This window comes from Parasteatoda tepidariorum, chromosome 5 (assembly GCF_043381705.1).
Source record: "Parasteatoda tepidariorum isolate YZ-2023 chromosome 5, CAS_Ptep_4.0, whole genome shotgun sequence".
In the NCBI taxonomy this organism is placed as follows: Eukaryota; Metazoa; Arthropoda; class Arachnida; order Araneae; family Theridiidae; genus Parasteatoda; species Parasteatoda tepidariorum.
In genome coordinates this window covers 67,604,121-67,625,914 of record NC_092208.1, presented here as the reverse complement: position 1 = coordinate 67,625,914, position 21,794 = coordinate 67,604,121, and the positions used below count along the sequence as shown (strand labels likewise).

General features: G+C 30.4%; 1 protein-coding gene across 7 annotated transcripts in view; it reads left to right on the top strand.

Moving 5' to 3' along the window:
- The window catches only part of LOC107438772 (POU domain, class 2, transcription factor 3), a 545,522-nt gene that overhangs the window by 364,371 nt on the left and 159,357 nt on the right, over positions 1 to 21,794 (top strand). For all 7 annotated transcript variants that reach the window (XM_021144690.3, XM_043040146.2, XM_071180569.1 and 4 more), the window contains one exon: positions 9,780 to 9,857. In XM_021144690.3, coding sequence (XP_021000349.1) covers positions 9,780 to 9,857 — 78 coding nt within the window. The remainder of the gene's footprint in view (positions 1 to 9,779; positions 9,858 to 21,794) is intronic.

The window sequence follows — 21,794 nt, the reverse complement described above, 5'->3', positions numbered from 1 at the left end:
ATAAATTATTTTTCATGAATTGAATAATGAATAAGGTAATCCGGTGGGAAAAAAAACATTATTAGAAATCGATATTTTTTAACAGATATATTCTGCAAAATATTTTATCTTTTATTTGATTCCGTACCATCAAAAATAACTTAAGTAAAATTCAAGCATTGTTTTATGGTCTTACGGATGCTAACCGATTTGCATGATGGCGATAATACTGATATTTCATTTTAAATTTAACCCATTCTGCCTTAATTCAAAAATTCCTTAAATATTCACTAAATTTATATAAGCTTTTTGAAATAGTTGAGTTAGTTTGTCATTAAAATGTAGAAACACTCTGCTTAATGCGTGTGTCCAGAGACAATGCCCATTAGGCGAAAAGCCCTGTTTAAGTTTCTTCCTTTTGATGTCTCAAAAAATTTGATTTTGGAAAAATAACTGCTTGGAAATAACTGTTCTACTGAAAGTGAGACCCTGGATAAGTTATTGCCTTGTTATAGAATTGAAAAACTAGTTCTAAAAAATTATTCACTGGTCACGAATAATTATTCGGATAACTCGTTAGAAGAAATTGTTTTGAATCTGTTACTGTCTTGATATAGAATTGAAAACTAGTTCTACAGAAAATAAATTGTATGTTTAAGGTAAACTTGTAAAGGTAAAAAGCTCTTTTTTATGTCAAAAGTAGCTATTAGGCGATATGCCCTGCGTCAGTTACTTCATTTTGATATGTCTGAAAAGTTGCTTTTACAAAAGAAGCTACTTGGAAATAGCTGTTCTAATGAAAGTTGGATCCTGGATAAGTTATTGCCTCGTTATAGAACTGAAAAAGTAGTTGTAAAAAATAACTGCCCACGAATTCGGTTAAATTAAATTCATTCAAAGTAATTGTCTTGAATCTGTTACTCTCTTGATATAGAATTGAGAACTATTTCTACAAAAATAACAACTTCTTAAGAATAACTGTTATGTTTAAGGTAAACTTATTACGTGAAAAGGTTCTGTTCTACATCAAAGACTAAAGTCATTAGACCGAAAAACATTGGTCAAAAAGCGCTCTTAATAATCGATTGACTAATTGTCTGCTAAAGGTACATTCATTTAGCAAAAAGGTTTCTTTTGTCGTCACTGTCGTGTTAGTTCTGCAAGAGTTAAAGTAAAGTTAATTCAACGAAAATTGCTGTTCTATTAAAGGTAAACTCACTAGGTGATCACAGTTACTGTCTCGAAGTCGAACTAAAAATTTGGTTCTAAAAAAACAATAACTGCTAGAAAAAAACAATAACTTGCGGGCAAGAATATCTGTTCTGCTAAAAGTAAAATGATTATTATTCTTATGCTGTATGCAGTGATTTCTCATTTACCGTATACACAAAGACAAAATGCAATATTGTTCAATGTTTTTTAGAACATCTGTTCTACTAAAAGTAAAATTATCTGCAAAAGAATTATTCTTATACTGCACGTATTCTCATTTGTCACGTGCACAAAGACAAAATGCAATATCTGTTCAATATTTTCAAGAATATGTGTTCTACTAAAACCAAAATAATCTACAAAAGAATTATTCTTATGCTGCACGCGGCGAATTCTCATTTGCCACGTGCGCGAATACAAAATGCAATATCTGTTCAATATTTTCAAGAATATGTGTTCTACTAAAAGCAAAATAGTCTACAAAAGAATTATTCTTATGCTGCACGCAGCGAATTCTCATTTGCCACCTGCACGAAGACAAAATTTAATATCTGTTCAATATTTTCAAGAATATGTGTTCTACTATAAGCAAAATAGTCTACAGAAGAATTATTCTTATGCTGTACGCAGCGAATTCTCATTTGTCACGTGCACGAAGTATCTGTTCAATATTTTCAAGAATATGTGTTCTACTAAAAGCAAAATAATCTACAAAAGAATTATTCTTGTGCTGCATGCAGCGAATTCTCACTTGCCACGTATACAAGTACAAAATTGTTGAGTTTTATTTTATTAATAGCGACTCGGAGTTTTAAAATACATAGTGATTAGGGAACAAAATGTAACTTCGTTTAATGTCGGAGAATAATGGTTTTTGGTCGTTAACCTAGAGACCAATACAGTTACGGTCATTTTGTTTAAACACGAGATATCTTTTACCGCAGTAAGAAAAATCAGATCAAAATTCATTTATGCCCTTTGTTAGGTGGTGGGAGTGGGCCGAGCATTAAAATGTATGGGCGCTCTGTTTAATGCGTGTATCCAGTGAGAGTGCCCATTAGGCGGAAAAGGCCTTGCATCAGTAACTGTCTTGAGGACTGAATCTGGGAGAAGGAATTTGGAAGGTGAAGGGAGGTGCTTCATACGCGCCCTTATAAATTAAGGTGAGTTTGGAGTAGATGAGCTAATAGTATTAAGTATCTATGCTTCCAAGCACGTGAGACCCATTTGCTGCGCTCGGAAGTCAGTCACAGGCCTCATTAAGCAAGATTGAGTCGTTAACTATTCATCGGAATCTTCCTTCTCCTCTTCTCTTTTCCTTCCATTATAACTTACGCTCCTGGAAGGGGAAATAACCCCTTACATGGAAAGACCCATTCCAATGCATCAAATCTTAACGGCCATGCAACAGTCTGCTTGCTGCTCTATAACTTCTCATTTTTAATGAGACCGCGCTCCATGTTTTTATGACTTTTTTTTTTATTCCATCTCCGATATGACTCATATCCTGGACAGAAGTTTTGCAATTAAAATAATTCCTTTTCCTTTGCTCTGCTTCTGTAGCTACAAGGCCGGCTGTCACTTGTTGTAAAGGAATCTTGTATTTGTTTAATAATTTCTTGGGATAATTTAGTCAGAAGCGGTGGGATCAAAAATTTGCGGTTTACTTTAAATTGTTTTTATAAAAGATTTATTGTTACTTAGATTTTTTTTTTCTAAAAAGGAAAAAACAGCTCGATTAAAAAATACAGACTAGTTTACCTGATTAAAAATTTCATTCGTTTCGAAAACATATGAATAGGAAACAGTTGATATATTTCAAGTGCTTAAAAACAGGGGCCTACTTTCAAAACTTGCAGACGTGACTGTGAAACAAAAGTGATTTGAAACATAAAACCAGTTGGCAACGAAAAATGGAAAGATAAAGGAATTTATTTTTCCCATTTTTCATTGGCAATTTTACGTACAAATTTCAAATCACTTCTGTTTCTTCTCATTCACGCTGGCAAGTCTTGAAGATAAGCGCCGGTGTTTGAGCACTTGCAACAAATCGACTAATATTTTCTATTTATATATTTTTGAAAGACATGATGTTTTTAATCAGTTAATATCTTACCACTTCAGTTTCTTGGGATTATTTATTTAATACAGACAATTTTATCTCAAATTCTTTTCGCCATCAAATGCTTAAATTACTGTTCATGAATACTGATAAGTTAGCTTTAAATATTTTTTTTTATTTCTAATTGGAATAAAACATTAATGTTTAAAAGCAAAAAAAAATCGCAGAATACCCCACTATTCAGACAAAATTATTGAAACTGAAAGGTAAATTTTAAAAACTTTTAATGTTTTTTCTCCTTTATATGTGTCATAGGCTATTTGAAAAGTTGGTCTTTTTCAACTGTCACCGACATTTTGTGAATACCAAGGCTTATTGAGAAAATTGCAGTATTTTATAATATTACTCATATCTTATTGGAATCAGTCCTGGACTAATTAGAAAATTCGCTAAAAATTGCATATTGAAATAGCTTGCTTAGACTTATTACAATAAACCTTTAATAAGACTATTTGGAATAAGCCTTCACTACTCTGAATTTATAACAAACTGCCTGAAAGAAATAAGGCTCATTAAACAATGAATGATATATCTTCTAATTAGCATAAAGTTATATGGGTTCGCTGTAATAAAGTATTATGTTGATTAGAAAGTACAGGATATTTTGTCAGTTAGCCTGACAATAGTCGTACTATTTAAATAACTTTTGTCGTATACTTTAAATATGTGTGTCTTTTTTTATAGTTATTTCAAATTTATTTTTATTTGCTAAACTTCTCAATTAACAAGGTAATGTTATGATACTTTAATTACAAGTTCCAAAGTTTTTAAATTTTAATGCAGGGTGCGTAGCTTTTTTAAAAGGTGCTTAAAGATGCTTATTTTCAATTTTCGATATTTAAAAGCCCTTAAAGGTGCTTTTTTCATTGGGTGTTTTTAAAAAGTGCTCAAATTTCCCTTTTTCAAAATGAGATTTTTCCTTTACCATGTTGATTTTCGCAACGAATTATGCAAAAAAAAAAAAAAAAAAAAANTATTCAACGTTTTCACAATTAATTCAACCCCAATCTATTTCGGCATATTGTCAGTCCGTAGCACATGAAAACGCCATTCGTTATACATGTTTCAAAATTTCATGATTTTTGACAAAAGTGCTTAAAAATATTTTTTGAGTGCTTGAAAAGTGCTTAAAAGGTGCTTATTTTTTGTTGAATAATTTTGCTACGCACCCTGTAATGGCTCATGCATTTAGAAGCATACGTATACTGGCGCATAGATATCTTTCACACTATAAAGCTAAGAAATAAATATGTTTAATTGGACATCTTAATAAAAAGCATTAAAAATGCTAGAAATGAAAGACACTCTTAAAAGTGTTTGCTTATATACAGTTTAAGAAAAAAGCAGCTTTATCATTGCAGTCTCTATAAACTCTGGTCAGTGCTGTCGTCCATTCTATGGCGAGAGTAATATCCATGGTGGGAGTGGGGGTGCTGTAGAGAGGGGCTGGTAGGAAATTGTCGCCACCATTGCCGTAGCCAGCCGTCGCTCATGAATGTGATTTTTATTAGGTCCTTTCTTTCTCGGTCACTGGTTTAAAAGAGGTTGTGAAGAAAAAAAAATCCTTGTATAAAATGTTATTGGTCGTAAAAAACCTCCATCGGCCGACTGGGGAAACCGTGACAAAACTCTAAAGACATCTCTGCCGCCTGGTGTGCCTTTTTCAAGTAATGGTTGCTGTGTGGCGGCTGCCCGTAATTGCTCCATTCCACCTTTTTTTCCCAAAAACACAATCATTGCCATGACAGATTGTGAAACCCAGGATGAACTGTCCTACCCTTCGAAGAAATGAACCTTTTCTTTTGGACATTAACAGTTTGGTTTACTTGGATATCGTTTTAATTTGGATTTAAAAGTTGCCTAATTAAGGGTGAAATAAATCTTCTAGGTTAAACAAAACTTTTAGATCTCAAATGTCCAGTGTAGCTTCTCGGAAGGTTCAGAATAGATTCTCGGAAAAATCGATTCAAAATTGTGCGATACTTTAAATCGTATTAAGACGCAAACATTGTAACATAACGTAAAACACAATCATTGCCATGACAGATTGTGAAACCCGGTATGAACTGTCCTACCCTTCGAAGAAATGAGCCTTCTCTTTTGGACATTAACAGCTTGATTCACTTGAATATCGTTTTAATTTGGATTTAGAAGTTACCTAATTAAGGGTGAAATAAATCTTCTAGGTTAAACAAAACTTTTAGATCTCAAATGTCCAGTGTAGCNTATGAAGGTTTTATTTGAATAGAGGGGTGACATCATTTTTAGATACAGGACATTAAAATCAAAAAATGTATTGCTTTTTTTATATATATATTTTCTAAATTGCTGTGTCAATTGTTAGACAGCAGAAACAAGAAGGAGGCGTACTAGTTTAAGATAAGATAGATGGCTTTCATGAACATCATTGTGAATTTAATTCCATTTTTTTAATAAGTGAAGTTAAGCCCATTACTCAAGGCCCTCATACAATCCAATATGAACTTATATTTTTAGCAGTGTATGATTTTTTAGTTAATTTAAAATGCATAATTCAATTTCGCTTTTTTTAAAAGCGTATTTCCAAAAAAACATAAAAGCTTTGCAAGACTCCGGATTAACTTTCCTTTTTTTCTAAAAAAATATAAAAGCTTTGTAAGACTCCGGTAAAACTTTCCAATATTTCCAAAAAATATAAAAGCTTAGTAAGACTCCGAATTAACTTTCTTATATTTCCAAAAAAATATAATAGCTTTGTAAGACTCCGAATTAACTTTCTTGTATTTCCAAAAGAAATATAAAAACTTTGTAAGACTCCGGAATAACTTTCCTATTTTTCGAAGAACCTTTTCTTTGGACATTAACCGATATTAAAAACAGTTCAGTTAAGTTTTATTATGGATAAATGAATATTTCCATTTTAAGATCCGGAGTATGACTTCTTTATTTGACCTTATCAACTCACCATAATTGACAAACCTTAAGTTTTTTAGCATAATCATTGTATTTACAGTTTGTGACACCCTTAAAAAAACTACCTTACCCTTTCAAGTAATAAGCCGTCTTTTTGGACAATTACGGAAACTCAACTCAACTTACTTTGATTTTCTTGATTGTAAAAGAACTTGCATTAAGAATAAATAGGATCCTAAACATTTTTTCAAATTCAAATTTTGCTGAGGTTCAAGTTTTTTTTTTCTTTTTTTTAAGTTGTCATTTTTAGACGGCTCTTTCGAAAATTTATACAGATATTGGACATATGCTTAAGATATAAGAACATAGGTTTAAGATCATATTATAATTTAATTTAGTAACTGAAAAAAATATTTTTAAATGTCTTATTAAAATAAATAAACCAATTATTGTCAATAAGTTTAGACTAAGAAATAAATGTCTATTTTCAATTCGTGTTCTACGTTCATTGTAGAACTACAAGAATGTGCTGTGTGGTTACACAAACACTTTCCTATGAATTTTTAAAATTACACATCTTTGCAAAAAACCGTTTGTAATTTGAAATTATTGATCTCAAACTGCTTCTTAAGAAATTGCATATTTCAAACTTTTCCTTAAAAAACAAAGCAAAAAAAATATTATTTCTTCGATTAAACTGTTTTTCAAAGTTGTCCTTTATACATTTCTTATTGATAATTAATGATTCTTATAGCAATTATCAGTGACATTCTTCTTCATCTATTATTTTTCTACTATTCTTCTATTTCGACAATTATTCTTCCACCATTATATGCAAACAATATAACTGTTCGTGAGTCTCTTTATTGATTCAGCTTACTCATTTGTGGAAGGAAGAATTTAATCTCCAACCCAATAAATGGTTTTCTTGAATTGTTAGTGTCCATCCCGTCGAGTGTCCATCCATCATTACAATTTGCTCTTCACTGTCGCCATATTCATTCATTTGTTACCCTCTTCATAATCCGAAAATAGTGATCGTGAAAGTCTCCATTGTAACGCCCACAAAGAAAACACAATGAAACTCTTGTCGCAGTCCATCATGGCATTCTATCACGAATATGAAAGCGAAACCACGAATAAAAAAAAAAGGAGATCTTCCATTTCTCCTGTTTTTTTCCTTCCTTTTCTCTCCCGGATAAAGAAAGAAGAAGAAGATGATTTACCGGGAATGCGATCGTAAATACAAATCGCGTGCATCCTTATCACATATTAACTTCATGGTGATCCGGACAGTAGAATGATCCGCCCGATCGCCACTGGTCATAAGTTGCACGGATATGTCCTGTCCGTGTCCGACTACGATAGGAATCAGTTTCTGGAGAAGCTTATTTGTTCGCTTCGGCTGCCTGTCGTATTTCCTGGAGAAATGACTATTTAGATAGGAGCATATAATAATATAGAAATGATCGGGCCACTCGAAGGCAAATATTTGAGTGGCGAAGGTCTCTTTTCGAGTTGGCCATTTCGTGCCACACTGAAAAGCAAACAAGGATCCCCTTTTGTCTTATTGTTTTTACCTCTTGCGTGTTCTCTCAACCCTCCTCAGTCTGTTAATCGAAAAAGGCATGTAAGTTATAGAAATCTATATGAATTTTTTTTTCTTATTGAATAAAACATATCTAGTTCTATCATTTGCAATATTTCAACAATTACTAGCTTAATTGCACTATAAAACCCAAACTTACATAGAAGGCAATACTTGAACCATAAATAACTTAATTGCACTGTAAGACTTGGAGTTAACGGATACGATTTCGATTATTACTAGATTAATTGCATTGTAAGACTTAAGCTTAGCAGGTATTACTTCAATTATTTCTGACTAAATTACTCTGTAAGACTTAAATTTAATTGTCAATTCTTCGACTATTAATGATTTATTTGCATTGTAAATCTTGAACCTATTTGACAGGCAGTTATTACTGACTCAATTGCACTGTAAGTCTAAAACTTGACTGACAATTCAACTATTAATGATTTAAGTGAACTATAAGGCTTAAACTGAACAGGCAGTACAATTATTAATGATTTAGTTACACTATAAGACTTAAGAACTGCCAATTCTTCGTCTATCTATGGTTTAAGTGCACTGTTAGGCTTAAACTTACTAGGCGATACTTCAACTATTACTGACTTAATTGCACTGTAAGATTTAAGGTTGATAATTTGTTGATCGCTCATGAGATTTCTCTTGTTTTCTTTGCTTCCACAAAATATTGCAAATCTAAATATCGTGAATATAGTTCCTATTGCTATGATAAAAAAAATTTTGATTTGGTATTTATCCTTGTCGAAAGATAATTTAGTAAATATATTAATGTGAAATTTTTAATTAATTTAAATTTAAATAATTCTCTCCGAACAGGTAATGCTCCAATAATTATTGATTTAATTGCACTATAAAACTTAAACTTGATACTTTGTTGACAACTTACGAAATTTCTCATGTTTTTACCTTTACCACAAAGTGTACCTTTTTTACCACAAAGTACTTCAAAAATCTAAATCATATATGGCATATAGTTTCTACTGCAATAATGAACTAAACAACTTTGATAAAATATTTATTTTTGTCCGAAGATAATTTAGTCTTATCTTTAATTTAAGTCTAAATCTTTTAATTTTAAGCTTGTCCACGATGCGTGAATTGGCAAAACTTAACTGGCAGCACTTCAACCATTTCTGACTTATTTGCACTATGACACTTAACTCGATTCAAATGACTTTTATTTATATATTTAAAACATATCGCTTACCTAACTTTTAACATGTTGTTGCATGTTATAAGTACCGTAGCAGTTAAGCTCAATGTAAATTTATAAATTTTTAAACAAAATTTATCAACTTTTACTTAGTGTTTTTTTTTTCTGTATAATACTAATATTTATGGCTGTGATATGCTGTATGTGATATTTATGCTGCAAGAGGGAACATTAAAAACAAAATTTTTATTTTATTTATTTAGTATAAACGAAGATGGAAAACTTTAAACTTTAATTCTGCTTTATGAGCATGGTTGCAATATGATTTGACTTTGATTTCAACACTCTTAATGGACTTTGATTTCAACACTCTTAATGAACTTTGATTTCAACACTATTAATGGACGAATGAACTTTGATTTCAACACTCTTAATCATGAGTTTAAAGTGTTTATTATACATGTTTTTGCTCAGTTTCTATGTCTTGCTCAATTTTTTATAATGCCTACTGATCATTAAAATAACATGATTTCAATATGCTGAAATTTAATTGGATACATAGTTTGTGACTGATTACAAACTATTCAACTTTTGATTTTTTTCATCATTTATTTCATAGATAATACTAGTGATCATTGATTATTAAGTTAATTATCGATTTTTTTCTTGTTATAAGAAGAAATCGACAATAAATTGAACTTTCGAATGCTTTTCTTAATTGTTTTAATGTTACTCCGAAATAAACAAAATTAAATGAAAATTCATAATTATTATTTTATTTGTTTAAATGAATACATTTTTGTTTTCAGGTCACAAAGAAAAACGGATACGAAGAGGAAGTAGCAGTGAAAGAGAATTTGATGAAGGCATTCGACTCTGTATCGTGGGTAAGTACTTTAAAAAAGTTATTCATTTAGTACCTGCAGTTTTTTGAATCATATGAGCGAATCAAAAAGCGAATCATAATCTATGAGCGAAACAAAAGCAGAAATACAATTATGTATAAAATTTTCAAGAATTATGTATAATCCATTTCTTGAATGCTCCTGTTGAATTTTTTTTTTAAATTTATTACTTGATTGTACGAAAGTAGTTTGTACATTATCTCCTTAAGTATCTTTTAGAGCTCTTGGTTATGTCATTTTATATCTTGCATCAGTATAGTTTTAAAACTTGTATCGATGCAAGACTTGTATCTGTGTATATCCAAATCAGGCCGATAAATAATTTTTTTGTTCTCCAATCTCCATCCATTTGCTGTCAAGTAAATACGGGTAGGGTGAGTGTTCATTTTTAACATCTAGTCAGACAGCATCAAACCAGTTTTTATATACATTAATAAAATATTGAAAAGTAGAATATCGTGCAATTAATGCATGAATTTCCTAATATTTGTTTAGCATAGCCTTTGTTGTTCATAGCAATTGTAAAAATCATTTAAACCTTGTATTTCATACAAATCTGGTCGATAGATATTCTCTGACAATCCCATCCATTTGCTGTCGAGTAAATACGAATAGGGTTTTTTTATACATCAATAAAATTTAGAAATCGAAGCCTTCTTATAGATGCTCAGCATAATCTTTGTGGTGCACACCAATTGTAAGAATGGTGTAAACCTTGTATTTCATCCGAATCTGGCCGATAAACATTCTTTGGCAATCACATCCGTTTGCTGTCAAGTAAATACGAATAGATTGAGCGTTAATTTATAACGTCAAATTAGGCAATATCAGACCGGTCTTTACATATTTGATTAAATATTGAAATGGAAAATATCGTGCACTGTTTAATTTAAGCGTTCGGCATAGTCTTCGTGGTGTAAAACAATTGTAAAATTCAGATTGTGTCTCATCCAAATCTAGCCGATAAATATTCTCTAGAAAACCCATCCGTTTGCGACTGAATATGATGGGTGTTAATTTATGACATGCAGTTGGATGATCTCAGACCGGTTTTAACGTATTTTAATTAATATTGAAATGGAGAATATCGTGCATTTAATACTTTAGCCGTTCGGCATAGTCTTCGTGGTGCAAAGCAATTGTGAAGATCTTTTAAACCTCGTGTCTCATCCAAATCTAGCCGATAAATATTCTCTAGAAATCCCATCCGTTTGCTGTCAAGTAAGTGGGAATATGATGGGTGTTAATTTATTGCTTTCAGTTGTGGAAAATCTCAGACCAGTTTTAACATATTGAACTAAATATTGAATAAGAGCAATTAATACTGAAGCCTCTTTTTAGACTCTGGGCATAGTCCTCGTGGCGCACAGCAATTGTAAAAATCTTTTAAACCTTGTGTCTCATCTAAATCCAGCCGATAAATATTCTTTTTCAATCACATCCGTTTTCTGTCAAGTAAATAGGAATAGGGTGAGTGTTAATTTACAGCGTCCAGTTGGGCAATATCAGCCCGGTCCCTCGATGTCCATTCTGGAAGGAAAAAAAATATATATCCCCTAGAGATTTATGACCCTTATGTCGGCGGATATGAAAGCCATATTTTTCACGTGTCTCCTCGCGCCCGTAGACGTGATTGTCCGCGCGACTCACTCGCTGGAAAAGCCATTGTTGCCTCTTTTGGTGCATTTGGCCACCCTCTAACTACTGCTCGCCACTCCGGTACTTGGCTTTTATTTTTTCTCTCCTTATTATTATTATCCCCGTATGGACTTCTCTCACTAGAGCTGGTCCATCCAGAAATTTCATTTCGGCAGTCGCGTAGCAGCTGTGGTCACTTGCATCCGCGTCTTTAGATAATGGGATTGGAGTCGCCCGGTCAGTCTTTAAAGGTTTACTGCTTTTTGCTCCTTGTTTTTCTTTACTCCTCTTTTTTCCCCTTTTGGTCTCTCCCGTTTTTGCTCCGGACTCCCAGCGTAACACCTTTTTCTACTGTGCTTCGGCACTTGGCAGGCCGTTATTGGCCACTCGATAAAGTATACGCTTTGAGAAAGAGCCTCATATAATGAAGACCAAAGGATAAAGTCTCCTCTTTATTATAGAGAGTCTCTCACAGACAAGGGAGTGTTTGCCACTCCGTTGAAGAATTCTTTCAGTTGTCTCTTTTCATTGTGACTGCTCAATTCCTTGTAAACTATCGTCCTTTTTCTCTCAACCCCCTCCCCTCTCTTCTTTCTCATGCGATTTGTATCAAGCAATTGAAGAAAAAAATTACCTCGGAATGTTGTAGAATTCAAAACGCTCTTTTTGTTTTAAATTTTATACAAAAATTTTAATTAATAGATCAAATGACAATGATTGTTGTTTAGAAATGAATGAATATTGTTTGAAAATAATGAACTTGCTGAATTAGTTTATGTTTAGATAATAAGTTAGAAATGTTGAAGAATTTAAAATGCCTGTTTGATGTTTTTAAATCTTTTAAAAATATTTTGATTGTAAGACTGATTAAGAAAATGTATAAACTGTTAGATTAAGTTTGAAATCAACGAATGTGTTGCTTTAGTTTATATTGAGGTAATCACTATAAAAATGGTAAGAAATTAAAAGTGCCCGTTTTTTTTTAAAAATTTATTTAAGCATATTTTTGATCTTTCTATTAAATAATAATGAATACAAAGTGATGTATATTGTTGAAAAATGAATGAATGTTGTAAAATTTTTGAATGTGTTGAATTTGCTTACAGTGAACATTTGGAAATATTGAGGAATTTAAAGCACCCATTCAAAGTTCATTTAAATTTATTTAAAATGTTTTAATTATTAGATTAAACAATAGTGAATGTTGATTGATGAGTGTTGTGAAGGTATTGAATGTCGATAAGAAATAAATGTTGTGTGAAATTAATGAACGTGTTGAATTAGTATTTTTTTAAAATAATTAGTTCTAATGTTGATGAATTAAAAGCACTCGTTTGAAGTTTTTAAATTTATTCAAAAATATTTTTATTATTTGTTTAAATAATAATGAATGTCAAGTGATGAATTTTTATAATAAATGAATATTTGTTAATAATGAATACGTTGAAATAGTTTGTGTTTAGGTAATCGGTTAGAAATGAGGAGGAATTAGAAACGCTCGTTTGAAGTTTTTTTAAATTTATTTAAAAGCACTTTAATTGCTAGATTAAATGACAATGTCAACTTTTGAATGTTATTAAAAAATAACAAGTGTTGTTTAAATTTATAATTGTTTGAATTAGTTTATGTTTAGATATTCAATTTTGCATGATGGAAAATTAAAAACGCTTTTTTTACGAATTTTTAAATTTATTTAAAAATATTTTAATTAATGGATTAGATAGTTATGAATGGTAATTGATGAATATTGTAAATGGAATGAATGTTGTTATGAGATAAATGGATATTGTTTGAAATTATTGAATGTCTTGCATTAACTTGAGTTGAGTTAATCACTTCCAAATTTTGCGGTAATTTAATTCCTTTGAAAATATTTAAATTATTAGATTAAATAGCAATGAATGTCGATTGATATATGTTTGTAAAAGTGGTGAATGTTGCTGAGAAAAGAATGAATGTTGTTTGAAAATTTTGTTGAGATAATCAGTCCAGAATTTTTGGGAATTAAAAACGTTCGTTTAAAGTCATCATAAATGTAAAAGTTTTTTCATTTAGTTGATAGAATAATGATGAATGTTAATTAATGAATGTTGTAAAATGAGTAAATGCTGTTAAAAATATATCTATATAATATACGTTGAGGAATTGAAAACGTACGTTTAAGATGAACAGCAATTCTTCTTAAGTTTCTCGTTTCTCTAAAATATATTGGTTATTATATTAATTGAATGAATGTTAATTTGAGAAAATCTGGGAATCGTTGTTGTGGAAGAATTAGTAAAGTTAAGAAATGAATGAATGTTAAGAATTAAAGAAATGTGTTTACTAAAAATTTCAGGCAAATTGAAAAAGATTTAATTCTTAATCCAAGTTTTATTTTTTGGGATCAAACACGTAAATTTTGATTTTTTTAATACTTGAAAGATTTTAATCGTTTAGCTCAAAAATGTAAAGTATCGAGGGTAAAAAAACAGGAAAAAAAATTACTTATAAAATTTAACATTTAGGTCTCCCGAAATCTAATTAAAAACATTGGTTTTCATTAAAAAATTTGCATATTTTTTTCGAACCAATCTTTAAGTTAGGCAGTCTTTAATCTAGCCCTATATTTAGACATAGGTTTAAATTAAAAATTTTGTATGAAATGTAACATTTAATAAAAAAAATTTTTAATTGTTATTTTATATTTTTGCTCTTAAGAAATTAAAATTTGAGTTATACCATCTTTAAAAATACATTTAAAATTTACATTTTTAATGTTTGAAAATGAAACTTTAGCTCTCCATTCCTAGAGATTTAAATACCTTTCAATCTGCCTAAACATTATATACTGCCACTGTAACAGATTTTCATGGATTTAATTTTAAAAATAAAGTTTCTCTAGTCCTAATGAAAACTTGCTCTTTTAATTAGGACCACTATTATTTATGACGGTGAAATACATATGTGTGTATATAATGTCAACATGAACTAAATATGTTATATATTTCAGATTTTGCTTTCAAGATTTTTAGTCTTAAAAACCAACTCGGAAATATTATATACTTAGTCAAAGTTGATTAAACATGCAATATTCCAGAATTTTTCTTCAAAGATTTTTGGTATTAACACAAAACTTTGAAATATTATATATTTTGTTAAAATGATTAAATATACACTATTTATGAGTTTGCTTTTTTAAGATTTTTGGTCTTAAGCTCAGAAATATTGTATAGTTAGTCAAATTTTGTTAAATATACAATATTTCTGAGTTTGCCTTTTGGTCTTCTAAGATATTTTGAAGTCTGCGTAATAGGATGCTTCTTAAGCAATCAGTTGTTTCCTGATGTCGTTTTCAGCGAAGACACCCAACCCTAGGGCTAGAGACACAAGCTGTTCTAAAACTGTTCTACAATTTGGAACTCCAAATCCATCCATTATTCATCCATTTCAAAATCCTAGTTTTGTAATTTCGATTCGAAAAGCAGTAATAAACTGAGATTCATACCAGATAGTTTAGTAGCTTAATGCTCAAACTGCAATGTCATTTTTGTTGAAAATTAATATTTCGACCTTCTTTTTCCCCATGGGCATTGTTTTCCGATTTTTTTTTTTAGACCTGAAGTACCCATAAAGACGCTATCTCATGTATAACCAACTGTATAATTGATGAACGACCTAAAGGCGTAAAAAATCCCTACCACATATGTCTGCTAATGAAATCTGGTTAGCCTTTGAATCCCTTTTCTTTTCTGCATCTACCTTTCTAGGGATTTTCAGCTGGGGAAATAAAGGAGGGAAAAAAATAAAGAAATGAGGGAAAAAATGAAAAATTTTTCGATCTGGAAGAAAGCGAGTCAAAACAAAACAAAGAAAGTTTCGCTTAATGGCAGAAACCAGAGTAGTGACCATTAAGCCCTGGAGAAGGAAAAGGTGGACGGGAGTGGAAATAGTTGCAAAAAATATTTAGAAAAAAAGGGGAAAAAAATCCCTAAAAGAAGGTGGTACTGGGAACACTAAAATCACTTCTTTACTTTATACTCTCTAGCTTTTCTCTTACCTTTTCGTTCTTTTTTTTTCCTGTGCTCTCTGAAGTAGAGATATTGTGTCTATCTGACCTATCAGATGCGATCTGCGACTTTTCATCGAACATTTAGTTTATCGTACTACCCGTTAAACTATTAAATTCCTTCCTCTTCTTTACTTTCTCAATGATATCGCGTTTCGGCGTACTATTTTTGGTCTCTTATCTAAGAGTTTTTTTTTCCTCTTTAAAATTTTTAACTCTATATATTAATAACTGTTTTTAAATGTGTTACTGTAATATCAAATATGTGATAAGCGTAAAGGGCTGTTAAAAGAACTCTAAATCTGTATCTTTCATAAGCTTTTCAAGATCAAGCTAGCGTAATAATACTGATTAAATATAAAAAGAATGTACAGTGCCTAAAAAAACGGATAATCCTGAATAACTTTTGATATAATGATTGGATTATCACGTACTACTTTTTACGTCTTAACGGTTCGAAGGAGTGACCTCAAATATGCTAATTAGCTCGTGAAAGAGCTATTTTAAGTTACAAAATCAGACGAAAACGTATACGTATTCAGGTTGCATTAAGTACATTGAAGTATTGAGGCTGCATTTTTAGACTTGCTTTACCTTTTCTGCTAAGAAAAAAAAAATATAAGTCACAACTGTTACCAAAATTAAATAAAATTAATAAATACTGTTATAATATGTATATTAATATTATATTAAAACTGTAATATATTAATAGTAATAATATAATACTGTAATAATTACAATACTACACACAACGACAATAATTTCGTACAAATATTCGTTTCAATTCATTTTTGGCATTTTGTTAATTGAAAATGGGACGCACTAAAACATTAAAAAATAAAATAAACCTAAAATTTTACTTATGAAATGTATGTTCTTGGCATTTTCCTTATGTAAACTAAATATAATTTGTTTTTAACAAAAAAGATATTTATACGAATGACAAAAATGTAAGTTATAAGCAGGGCTGATTGTGCTCCGGAAAAAATCCGGATTTCGGGAATTTTCGCTAACCGGAAATTTCCGGAGATCGAAGGTCTAGACGTTTCAAAAAATCATTGATCACAGAAGTTTCCGGAAGTCAAATTTTCAAAGGTGGAACTTAAAAACACAGTTTATTTTATTTGTTTGTAAAGGAGAGCCAGAGAGATACTTTATAAGCTTATATTCATAATTAATATTCATTTTTTTTTCAGTAAATAGTTGTTATAATCATAAACCCAAGAAAGAAAGACATATTTGTAAATTTTAATTACTTCTCCAGGTCATCATAGGTATGTGATGTGTAAATGGTATAGGTATGTGTAAAATTTTAAATATATTTTAAGTAAACTAAGAAATATTGAGAAAAAGGAAGAAAATTTTTTTTTCAATTTAAACTTTTTTCTTAAACTCAAGAAATTTTCCGGAATTTTGACTTGGGCTCACAATCACCCCTGTATAAGATCACAAAAAAAAAATTATTTTCATCCAACAAACTTGTTGAAAATATAATTGTAATTATGTGATTAAAAAGATTTATCATAAAACTTTTTATTCAGAAATGCAAATGTCTTTTGTTTATTACTAAATTTTTTTTTAAAAAAGCTGTTTAACTATTCAGTTGAAATGCAATTTTTATTATTATTTCCTATTGTGATTTGCAAAGAAATGATCTTCCTGTTTGTATTATTTCTTGTACAATTATTTCTTTAATTGAGTAGACTCAATCTTATCAACTTCCCGAAAATTAAATTATACTTTCTTCGTAAAAATATTATTATTAATAATAATAATAAACGCTTGATTGCCTAAATGTGATCCCTAGATAAAACGGCACACTCTTCCTAATAATAATTTCACCTTTTTTATGAGCGACAAGTTTTAGCTTTTCTGCCGTGCACATTCGTTTCTTCCTTTGCATTCAACGGTGTTAGAAGGAAAAGCTAAATACTATATTCGTAGGGGCTGCTCTCTCAATAAAGTTATTTATTGTAAATAAAAAAAAGTAGATAAAAAATTATCACTATATTAATTGTCACTGTAGTTTTACATTTTACAACTTTTTACAAAAAAAAATTTTTTTTAATCAAATTATTTTTTTTAACTGCATGTGTATCAAACAAATTGTAATTTTCAAATTCAAAAAATGTAAAAGTTAGAAAGTTAAGTAACATTAAAAAGATTTTATATCAAATGTAACATTTAAGCCTCCCAGAATATACGTAAATTTACTTTATTGACGCGAAAAAATAAAACTTTTGACACATTCATATTTAGACTCATGTAGAAAAAGAAGTGCATTTGTAAGTTCTGAGAAACCTTCAGGTTGTTTTTTGTAATGCACTTTTTTATTGTACTAAACTTTACATTTTTGAACTTTAAAACTAAATTTTGTTTTATATTCTTGCTAAAGTTAAAAAGAAATTAAAACTTTAGGCCTACTTAGAGAAATTTAAATTTTTTTTTTTAATTTAATTAAAACATAGTAAATATTTTACTACAAAGATAACATTTCAATGGCTAAAAATTTTGATTCTCAGAAGAAAATTCAAGATTAGCTTCTTTTTTTTTATGATTCTTGGTATTTCAGGAGGCAACCTAGTGTTACTATTATTTTTTTCTTTTCTTTTAATACTCTTAACTTTGTTCTTATGGATTTCTGGAGTGATTTTTTCTAACACGTATTTTATTTCGAATATTTTTTTCCTATCTTTCAATTCTTTTCTGTTTTTTTCTTAATTTTATTTTTTATCATTATTATTATTATCTAGATCTATTTCACAGTATTTCAAAATATATTTACCTTTTTCTTTAAACTTTTTATCGTATACTTTAGATACTATATTGATTATATTATACGTGTAATATTGATGTATAATTTTGTTCACCGCTATTTATTGCATTTTAATAATTATTTTGAACAGTTTTTATTTGTTTTGATTAATTACTCTTACTTTGTAGAAGATGATTTAACAATTCATTTTGTAATGTAATATGTTGATGCTCGTACATATAGATATTAATACTAAAAGGATTAATGCACATTTTACTATCATTCCTAATTAACTATGCATCGTCTTTAAATGATTTAAGTCTTTCATTTTACAACGGATGTAAACAGTAATACAATGAGAAAAGTTTTGTGGAAATATATATACTTAAGAATTATGCACAAATTTGTCTGAATGCATAATTCCAGATAGATAAAAGTGAGTAATAATTCGGTTTATCACTCTCATTCCTTTATTTTTCATTCCTTTGTTTTTCATTTCTTCGTAAGCGTCACGTCGTCGGTAAATCCGAAGCTTGTTCCTTGTCACTGAAAAGAAGGGGAAAATAAAAGGATTTTAAGGGAGAAGGAATATAGAATATGAAAAATAAAAGAAACCAATTTCTTTAACATCAATAATGCGAAAACCAATATTGCATTGAGAACAATTTTGTAGAAATATATTCTTAAGAGTAAATTTGTTTTCTTTTTACATAATTTCAGATAAAAGCAAGTTTATAATTCGGTTTATCACTTTCACTGTAATCAGTTTCATTTCTTTGCTTTTTCGTTTCTTCGTATGCATCGCGACATCGGTAAATCCGCAACTCGTTCCCTGTCACCGTGAAAAGAAAAAAAAAGGAGTTTTCGGGAAAGGGAATATTGAAAATGAAAAATAAAAGAGACCAATTTCTGATGGTCCCACTTCGCTTTGGAATTGCTTTATTTAATGCGGCCCCAATGTCTTAAGAAATAGGAAGAAGGGGGAAAAAATAAAATAAATATCCATCAGCAAGGGCGCATGCCCCGGACTCTTTTCACTGAACAGGGAATTTGTGGACCTCGGGGAGCTTCGAAGACGGAGAAGCTTGTGCTTTGGAGGGTAGCTTAAAGACAGGAGCAGAAGAGAAAAAGCATTAAAAAAAGACCAGGGCACGCGCCCCTGTGGCCAATGAGAGGCCGTCGTCGGCCTGATTGATGGCATTGCTCCGACGATAACACCTTTTGCCTCTCGCCCAAGGAGTTGGGGCCAAAAGGTGAGGAGGCAGGAGCCTGTCAGGGTTAATAGGCGTAGATTGATGGCTAGGATTTCTAGTAGGGCCCTCTGGGCCCCCTTTCCTCGATAGCCATCGCTGTCGATAAGGGGACACTAGTTTTTCCCTTCTCTCACTCTTTCTGTTGGCAATCGAACATTAAATCCATCAGAAAATCTGGACTCTGTTGACAAGGATGGTGACGAACGAGGCCAGTATTGGGTGGCATTACGACGCAATGAAATGACAGCGACACTCTTATCATCATATGTCACAGCACAAGTGTCTTCTTCCTTGTATATCTCTCGACCACCCCCGAATCTTTTTTTTTCTCCTTCGGACACCTTTGGTTTTCTTCTCTTTTAAAGTTTACGTCGGACGGTTGTTGATAAACGAGATGTTTCCCTCGAATATCGCGATTGCTTTCCAATAATGACGACTTTTTCTTGGTTGGATCCGATGTGCCGCATAACCGAGCGAAAACTTGGCCAGTCGAATTTTCTGTCATCCCGTATCTGTTTCGCTTTTCTCTAAAATAAATGTTCCTTTATTCCTCGATTCTTCTCTCTGAACGGAAATTAAAGACAAATTTAAAAAGCAAAAATTATTGAAATAGTGACAGTAATGTTGAGTTCTCACACATGTACATTTTCTCTGTTCCCTATCTTACTATCACTCATTTTAGCTCTTTGAATTTATTTTTTTTAGTTTCGATTTCAACCTGTTAATTAATTTCTTATTTGTCCATCTATTCAAGCTATAAGCTAATACCTCTCTTCCTGTCTCTCATTTTAGCTCTTCGATTTTTTTTTTTTTNTTTTTTTTTTTTTTTTTTTTTTTTTTTTTTTTTTTTTTTTTTTTTTAAGTTTTGATTTCAACCTGCAAATTAATTTCTTATTTGTCCATCTATTCAAGCTATAAGCTAATACCTCTCTTCCTATCACTCATTTTACCTCTTTGAATTTTTTTCTTTTTTTTAGTTTTGATTTCAACCTGCAAATTAATTTCGTATTTGTCCATCTATTCAAGCTATAAGCTAATACCTCTCTTCCTATCACTAATTTTAGCGCTTTGAATTTTTTTTTTTTTTTTAGTTTCAATTTCAATCTGCAAATTAATTTTTTATTTTTCCATCTGTTCAAGCTATAAGCTAATCTTTTTTTAATACGTAAGATTAAGCCTTCCCAGAAGTTACCAGATGTAAGGAAAATGGAATGTATGCTATTAAGTGTTCTTGTTATTTCTTTTCTAGATTATCCTAACAGTCATCTATAAATAGGAGTCAGTTGTAGATGTACAGATGGCAGAATCGCGGCGACATGGCGATATTGTCGCAGAACGTTAAAGAGTTCTTGCCGAAAGATTTTTCTTTCGGGAAGAAATTTTTTTTTTTTCTCTCCAAAATTTACACGTAAAATTTGAATTGCGCCTTTACGTAATCACTTTTTGTCGCGTTCAATTTACGTCAACGGTATCGTAAATCTATGTGGAGTCAATTGTATTTTCGGCAGTTATTGATTTTCACCTGGTTTTTAATTATCCCGATATATTTCTGTCGATATAGGAAATTCGAATCGTGCATTCGAGTATTCACTTTTTAAGACAACGATTCTATCGTTTTTTTTTTTTTTTTTTTTTTNTTTTTTTTTTTTTTTTTTGCTATTATTACTTTTGATTTCCATATAGTTTTTAAAATCCGACATTATTTATTACGACAATTAAATCTTGAAACGAAACACTCATTTGAGTCACTCTTTTTTGAAGAGTATGATTAGTGTGATTTCGTCGTCGATCTGTTTTTCGATTGACGAAATATGATAAATGATATAATTAGTGAGTTTTTCTTCACAACAAAATGCGATAATATCGCCCATAATATTAAAATAAAGAAATATTACATATTCAATAAAAATAATTATATGTTTTTTTCGTAAACACTGCTTTTTTGTTCCTTTAAATTAGTAACATGTATATTTGTTATTATTGACAGTACCTTGCAGAAAGATATTAGTGCTAGAGAGTTTTGTCGCAGAAAGCCCGAAACAATTCAGGCAAAGGGGATATGCATATATAGAGGGGCGAGATTGCAACATTTTTGATGGAATAACCAGTATTTTATGTGATATTAATTATCTGGATTCGAAATCATTTTTAAAAATTTTTTTATGTGTTTTTTTTTTTTTTTTTTTTTTTTTTTTTTTTTTTTTTTTTTTTTTTTTTTTTTTTTT